The sequence below is a fragment of the Rattus norvegicus genome, chromosome 18 (assembly GCF_036323735.1).
Source record: "Rattus norvegicus strain BN/NHsdMcwi chromosome 18, GRCr8, whole genome shotgun sequence".
NCBI lineage: Eukaryota > Metazoa > Chordata > Mammalia > Rodentia > Muridae > Rattus > Rattus norvegicus.
In genome coordinates this window covers 29,129,434-29,137,820 of record NC_086036.1, presented here as the reverse complement: position 1 = coordinate 29,137,820, position 8,387 = coordinate 29,129,434, and the positions used below count along the sequence as shown (strand labels likewise).

Below are 8,387 nucleotides of genomic sequence, written 5' to 3'. Positions count from 1 at the left end.
TAAGGAATGGATGTGTATACGGGTTTGTAAGTTTAGGTTGGCAATTATATATTATCAATTGGATTAGAGGTTATTGTGTTGTGTGTTCTTTCTTGTGGAGATATAAGTTTAAGAGAGTTTGGGTGGTGGAGACACTCAGCTGCCACAGAATTGAGATGAATATTTCTGGCATGGTGATAGCTTGCCTTGGGAACTAAATAGGTAGAGAGATTATTGCCAGGCTCAGAGAGAGGCCTTCAGCAGTGTGATATGGGATGGAGCAGAGCAGGTGAGATGCTTTGCTGACTGAGATCAAGATATCTACCAGATATCTTGGGGCACTGCGGTGCCAGATCTAGTGGGGGTAAAAGAAAGCCATTTACTATGATTTTACAACATCTGGTTATCTCTGATATTAGTTGGTCTTGCTGTCTCTGATGGAGCTTGTCCCTCCTTTGGGCCTTTGAGTCTGTGATCTTAGGAATGAGAGGGCTCCTGAGAGACCAGCTCTCTCAGGGCATGTTTTGGGTCCAAGAACTGTGGGACAGCCCCAGCTCCGGGTGTAGGTGGAGACCAGAAGGGTCCTGTTTTAGGCTGCCCTGCGGCTCCTCCTCCCCATTATGTGTTCCTGGAGATGTGTCTCTCCTTGGACAGTCAATGGAGAAAAAGTGGGGTCCCACCTGTGGGCTGTGGTCTTAGGAAGGAGAGCGCTCCTGGCAGACCAGCTTTTTGAGAGTGGGTTTTGTATCCAAAGGTTGTGGGACAGCCTCCAATTTATTTGATTTACAATGTCAGCCCCAGTATTTCTCTGTTTAGTCCTTGTCTAGGTGAGTTGTTTGCAAGAGTAGGGTTTTGAAATCTCTCATGGGTGAAGATCAAGATGTGATTTAAACTGTAGTAGTGTTTCTTTTACAAACTTGGGTGCCTTTGTGTTTGGATCATAGATATTAGAATTGCAATGTCTTCTTGGTGGATTTTTTTTCCTTAAGTGTATAGTGTCCTTTCCTATCTCCTCTGATTAGCTTTGGTTTGAAATCTATTTTGTCAGAGATTAAAATGACTATGGCAGCTTGCTCCTTAGGTCCATTGCTTGGAATATCTTTTTCCATCCTTTTACCCTGAGGGGATGCCTAACCTTGATGTGTGCTTCTTGAATGCAGCAGAAAGATGGTTCCTGTTTTCCTATCCATTTTGTTAGTCTGTATCTTTTTTACTGGGGGAATTGAGACCCTCAACATTGAGAGGTATCAATAAACAGTGTTTATTTATTTCTGTTATGTTCTTGCTGTGGTGTGAGTGTGTGTGTTTCCCTTCTTTTGATTTGCTGGTCTAGAACTATTTATTCTTTGTGTTTTCTTGGGTGAAATTAACCTCTTTAGATTGGAGTTTTTCTTCTAGTACCTTCTGTAAGGCTGGATTTCTAGATCGATATACCTATATTTAGTTTAATCATAGAATGTATTATTCTCTTACTCTACTATGATTGAAAATTTTGATGGGAACAACAGTCTAAATTGTGGTCTTTTAAAGTCTATAGAACATCTGTCCAAGTCCTGCTGGATTTTAGACTCTCCATTGAGAAGCTACTTATTATTCTAATAGGTCTGCCATCAGGTTAGTCTTTTTTTGTTATTGTAGCTTTTCATATTTTCTTTGTTCTGTTTGTTTATGTTTTGGATTTTTGTTTGTTTTGTTTTTTGAAAAATGGTTTTTCTGCATAGCCCTAGTTCTTCTGGAACTTGCTCTGTAGACCATGCTGGCCTCCAACTCAGAGATACACCTGCCTCTGCCTCCTGAGTGCTGAGATTAAGGGCATGTGCCACCATTACATGGCTTCTTTCTTTGTTCTTCATGGTTAGTGTTTTGAATATTATGTGCTAAGAGAACTTACTTTTCTGGTCTGTTCTATTTGGTAGTCTGCATGCTTCTTGTATCTTAATAGACATCTCCTTCTTTAGGGAAATTTTTTCTATGATTTTGTTGAAAATGTTTTCTGTGACTTTGACCTGGTTCTCCTCCTTCCTCTATTCTTATTATTCTAGATTGATCAGAGTGTCCTATATTTCCTGGATGTTTTGTGCCAGGATATTTTTAGATTCAACATTTTTATTGACTGAAGTGCCCATGTCTTTTATTGTATCTTCTATGACTGAACTTCCCTCTTCTATCTCTTGTATTCTGTTGGTGAGCTTTGCTTCTGAGATTCCTGTTCTGGTTTCTAAACGTTTTTATTTCCCAATTTCTCTTGTTTTCTTTATTGATTCTATTTCCACTTGCAGGTCTTGAACTATTTTATTCATTTCTTCCACTGTTTGTGTTCTCATAGATTTCTCTAATGAATTTATTAATTTCCTCTTTAAAGACCTCTATTATTTTTATAAAGACTATTTTAAGGTTTTTTATGGTTTAGAAAAACATTTCTGTTTAATGATAAAGCTCAGCACACTCCAGCACCAGGACTGACATGGAGTCAAACCTGTAAGGACGACTGGGTGACCCTATGGAGCCTCACATGGTGAAGAGGATGAGGAAAGCAACTGTCAAACACAAGAGCCCCGTGGCCTCAGATAGGGCAAAACCCAGAATAGCATAGAAGAGCTGTTGCTTGAGAGATGGGTTCCTGGCATAGTAAATAACCAAGCTACTAAACACTGTGTCAATGCCAGTCCCTGATCCAGCCACACCAACTGTGGCAGCACCAGCTCCAATAAACTTGGCTGCTGTGTTGATTCCCTGGGAAATAACACTGGTCTGGAATTTCCATCTGTCCACCTGGGGCAGAGAGCTGCTATACAAGGGCTTTTAAATGGGCCTCTGGTCTACTCAGGGGGAGGCAGACACAGGCCTAATTAGACCCCTGGTATAGGAGTGGATCAGAACTAAAGAAATGATCAGTGCCTTGGTGGTCTGAATTTTTCAATCTCACAGCTTTAGCCCTTGATCTCCTATTTTAAGGTCTTTTACTTATCCTTCAGCTATGTTGGTATACTCAGGGCCTACTGCAGTAGGGTTGCTGGGCTCTGTGAGAGACATATTGTTCTGGCTGTTATTGATTGTGCTTTTGCACTGGCATCTAAACATCTGGGCTTTGGAAGATGTAATTCTAAGTGCTAATATCTTGTCTTGTCTTTTTGGGAAGGTTAATATTTTGTCCCTTGGTTTTTGTTGCCCTCTTTGGTTCTTAGGAAAATGTGATGGCTGTCTGTTGCCTGGTAGAAAATGCTTCTGGGATCCTTGTAGATGTGGTCACTGGGGGTTCCAAGTAAAATGTGTTTCTTGGTATTGAGAACTGACCCTTAAAAGTGGGGATGGATAAGGGTGTGGTGCTGAAAGGATCTACAAGAGGGAGGGAGGAGAGCAGGGTTTTCCACCAGAATCTTCTTAGACCCTTGGTATTGGAGAAGTAAAGGAAGAAAGGCCACAACAGGAGGCTGCTACAGAGCTGAGGATGAGGCTAGGGAATTGGATTTGGAAAAACAAAGGGAGAGGTGAAGATCTGCAGTGAGCCTACTCGCTTCCTTGCTCAGAATGGCCCTGTGGGCTCCCAGAGAGTGACTGCTGGAGTTAGAGACTGGCATAAAGCTAAGAATGGTGGAGGGAAAGTTAGAAGAGAGATCTGTTGATCTATTGGATATGAGGGCAGGAGGGAAGGAAAGATGCGCAGGGGTCCCCCACAGAGCTAGGGATGAGACTTGGAGATTAGGTTGGAGGAGAGGAGCAACAGGCAAAGGTCTGCAGTTAGTCTACCTGCTGCCCTGGCTGGAGTACCAATGTCATCTTTTAAAGTATTTGTTTATTCTTGCTATTCGCTGTAATATTACTTTGTGGCTTTCTAATTCCTAGGAGCATTTTGTCTTTGGATGTTGTTCATGGTGGTTTTGAAATTTAAATAAATTAAAAAGTATACATATGAAATAAGTATTTTCTTTGTTTTTTTCTTTTTTATCTTCGATTTTTATTAAATTGGGTATTTCTTATTTACAATTCAAATGTTATTCTCTTTCCAGGTTTCCTGTCCATCAGCCCCCTAAACCCTCCCTCTCCCCTCTTTGTTTTTTTCTCTTCATAAAATTTGACCCATCTTGAGGTGTTTTTAATCCATCAATTTTCATTATAGCTTATAACCCTAATATTCGCTTGTCCTTCGTGAACCCTGATTATAGATGTTTATATGTAGTTTAAACCATGTGGCTGTCTGCTAAGTGGAACTTCTGGGGAGCCCTCCTAAAATTTCCTTTTCTTTCTGATGAAAATGCTGGAGTACTAAGATCCACACTGAACTATGGGAGATTTGGTAATGGGGATATCCATCTAAGGACAGAGAAGAGAAGTTATACCTCCAATCCTAAATAATAGAGCAAACCCAGCGTCCACAAGGACTCCCTACCACCACACTTCTTTTTAGGAGGGGAGCATAACTTCCATCCTGACTAAGCCACTTTTATTTTTGAGTCTTTTAAATCCAAACCCATTTATCTCTTTATTTTTAATACCTTATCAGCTCCCCACCCCCTGTGGGTGTGTATACACCTCTTTTCATGTGTGTACTTTACTTAATTTTATTAAATTTATTTTGGTGTGTAACCCTTTTACACTTTAATGGGGTAAAATGAGCATAAAATTTACCACGTTAACCATTTCAAAACTGCTTTCACAATTGTAGGCTTAAATTTTTCAGAACCTACTTTAATTGGGGTTCTTTTAATGTTTCAACCTCCTTTCTAGCTGCCCTCTGGAGGTAGGAGGAAGAAAGGTCTATAGGAAACAGTGTTTGTGGACCTGTTTAGAAGTACTTCTTTTGGGAGATCCTGATCTTTGTTGTCAGGACATTAGCAGTCCAGTCCAAAACATCAAACATGAATCAGTTGCAACAGTCCAGTCTAATTGGCAAACACCAAACACTAATCTGTAGCAGCGGCCCGATCCAGAAGAAACTGTGAGGCTCTGCCAAATTAGCCCAGGTCCAAGGACGTAGCAAGAAACAACCAGAGTATCACAAAAGTCTGTGACAAGTTACTCTCTATGACGTCATGAGAAGCGAAGATCAATGCAGCAGTGCAAGGCAAACCAATGCAAAAGCTTCATCACACTGTCTGTGCAGTTATATTTATATTCTTTTTAATCATCATGCTTCCTTTCACATGCCTGCTTCTGCAAGATACCTCTCCCCTGTGTCTGCTTCAGCAAAACGTCATATGACGTAACCGAGTCTCCAGAGAAACCAGAAATTGCCATTTCACACATTGTACGGTTTTGCCTCCATCCATCACAAAACCTTTTTGCATTTTGTAAAACCAAAACCTTATTAAATAATTATCCATCCTACCTTACAGACCCCAAAAACCAATTTCTTTTATATGCCTATTTTAAAATATTTATTTTGTATCTACTTGCTGGTAAGTGAAATAAACCAGACTCAGAAAGACAAATACTACAGGAACTCTCCCATGAAATCTTGGGTCATTTAAGAAATCAGCAGAAAAAAAGTGGGATCAGGGAACAAGAGGCTTTGTGGAGTTGAGTATGATCAAAGATCATAATACACATATGGAAAATGTCATAATAAAACCCATTATTTTCACAATTAATATGTTAATAGAAAAAATACTTTATGACTTTTACCACTATCTCCTTAAAGAGACATGACATTTGGAGATAGCTTTGTTTGGCTCATTTCACACAGGGTCATGCGTGAAAGTTCAATCATGTTCAATAGTATGTGTAGAATCTCCTTCTTTCTGTGATAAATAACGTGTATGTATGTGTGCATGCACATCACACACACACACACACACACACATATACACATACACACATACATACACACACACACACACACACACACACACACACACAAAGTCCAGACCACATATTACTAGTCCATTCACCTGTGGTGGGCATTGATCTAGTTGCCATGTTTTAGCTATTGTGGTGGTTTGAATAGGTTTGATTCTCCTATACTCAGGTGTTGAATGCTTAGCCCACAAGGAGTGGCACTATTATGAAGTATGGTCTTATTTAAGTAGCTGTGGCCTTGTTGGAAGAAGTGTGTCCCTGTGAGGGTTGGCTTTGAGGCCTCCTATCCTTAAACTGCACCCAGTATGAAATTCCATTCTCCTCGCTGCCTTTCTATCAAGATGCAGAACTCTTAGCTCCTCTAGCACTAAGTTTGCCTACACAGCGCCATACATCCCACCATGATGATAATGGACTGAACCGCTGAAACTGTAAGCCAGCTCCAATGAAATGTTTGCCTTATAAGAGTTGGTTGCTTGGTCACAGTGGCTCTTCACAGCAATGAGACCCTAAGAGAGCCATTATGAATAAAAACCTCTGTGAATGTGAGTTTGTTGATATCTGCTTATGGTTTTTCAATTTCTTAGAATATGTGTCCAGATATGGAATTCCTAGATAATACACTAATTCTAATCTTATTTTAGGGGGCAGGCCATGCTGCTTTGTATAGTGGTTATCCTATGCTATATTCCTACCAACATAAGGGTTGCAATTCCTCCTCATCCTCACCAACACAGTATTTCCTGTTTTACTGAATTATAAGCCATCCAAATAGCCATGAGCTCTTAGAGCTTGTAGCACCCTATTACATTTACCCTAATATCTAGCGATGCTAAACTTACTTTCTTGCACTTAGTGTTCCCTTGTGTATCTTCTTTGAAGAAATGTCTATTCAAGTCTTTTGCCCAATTTTGAATTGGGTTGTTTGAACTTTTGTTGCATTTTCCAAGGTCTCTGTGTATTCTAGATTCATACATACTTTACAAAGTCATAAAAATAACACATGCTAATTGTAAAAGACACAAAGAGGCATGTAATAGGAAAGAATGTGTCAAACATGATATCCCTACCTACCAAAAGTAAAAGCATGTTTAATATTCTTGGAATATTTTCTTTCTGCTTTTTTTCCCTTTGTGTCTCATTTTACATAGCAAAATACTTGGTTTATGGCAAGTGTCACAAAATATCAGTTTATTGATTAAAGTATGTATATATTCATTTACATCTTGACTTTTGGCACTTTAGTAGATGAAACAAAGGTACATTGTTTTATTAATATTAAAATATAATGAAGATATTGGTACATAGATTTTTGTCTAACTATAATTTCTATAAATGGAAAGATAATAGCTTTGAGCACATCATAATAAAAGGTTAGATTTTAATGGGACCAGTACCCATCTTTGTATCCAATATGTAAAGCAATGAAAGTTTGAAATATAGAAGGCAAATGAGGATCATTTGTTACTGACAAATCTGATATTAGAGAAGGTGGACATATATTGTGAAAAATATGATTCTTACACTGACTTCTAGAACTGAGCCCAAGAAAGGTAGTTTTTAAGAAATTGGCAGGCATGGAGTAGAATATGGGCTTCAGATGGGGAGTTTGAATCAAGAAAAAAGAAACAGATGGCTTATGCATGCACTATTTACCCTTCCAAACTCTGCTGTCAGGAGGCAGAGTTCTTCCCAAGAAGAAGCGCAGGATTAGGTGCATGTGGGCTAGAAATATCAAATTATTACAGCTCCTTTGAAATGGAAAGGAGGGAGAAAGGGCACCTCATGTCTTTGAGTATTGCTGTATTCATTACTTCCATGACAAAAATACCTGACCAAAACCAAGTTGAGATGGAGGAGGGACCATTCTGAACCCCACCTTGGTGGGGAAGGCCTGGTAGCAGGAACATGAGGAGTGGCTCACATTCAATCATGGTGCAGAAGCAGAGACAGTGCATGTACCCTATCTCCCCATACATTCCTTTTTACTAAAGCTCATATTCCAGTCCATGCAAGACACACCCAGAGTCTGTCTTCCCTCTCAGTTAATGCAGAAAAAACACCTATACATATTTAATAAATGAATAGAATTTAAAACCTGCTGCTGCTGCTGCTGCTGCTGCTACTACTACTACTACTCACACACACACACACACACACACAAACACACACACACACACACACACACACACACACACACACAGGAGATTTAACCCAGAACCTTGGGTGTGCTAGTCATGGGTGCTACCTCTGAGCATATTATACCTCAGCTCTACCTAGAATTTTAATGGATAATATCCAATATGTAATTATTTCAGTTTATTACTTTTGCTCACTAATGGCATTGAACAGTTGAACATCTTCCATGTTTAAAATTCTGTAGTCATTTTTTTCATATTTCTGAAAGCCTAAGCACTTTTCTTATACATTTTATGATTCCTTCATATAATAAAAATATATTTCATTTTATTTTCTGCTACAATTTTGACAGTCCAACTGCCTTTTTACAACAGGATTATACAGAAAGAGCCTATGTGATCATTTCCAGTCTTTGTGCTTTAATTTACTGCCTTCAGGCTTGGAAACTTTCTCTCTTAACAGGTGCTTAATAG

At 39.3% G+C, this 8,387-nt stretch overlaps 1 protein-coding gene across 1 annotated transcript; it reads right to left on the bottom strand.

Moving 5' to 3' along the window:
• Positions 1 to 2,487: 2,487 nt before the first annotated feature.
• LOC120098314 (ATP synthase F(0) complex subunit C1, mitochondrial-like) lies at positions 2,488 to 5,223 on the bottom strand. Its single transcript, XM_039097387.2, is given in 2 exon segments — positions 2,488 to 2,886; positions 5,125 to 5,223. Coding segments are annotated over 2 exon segments (498 nt in total).
• Positions 5,224 to 8,387: the final 3,164 nt, after the last annotated feature.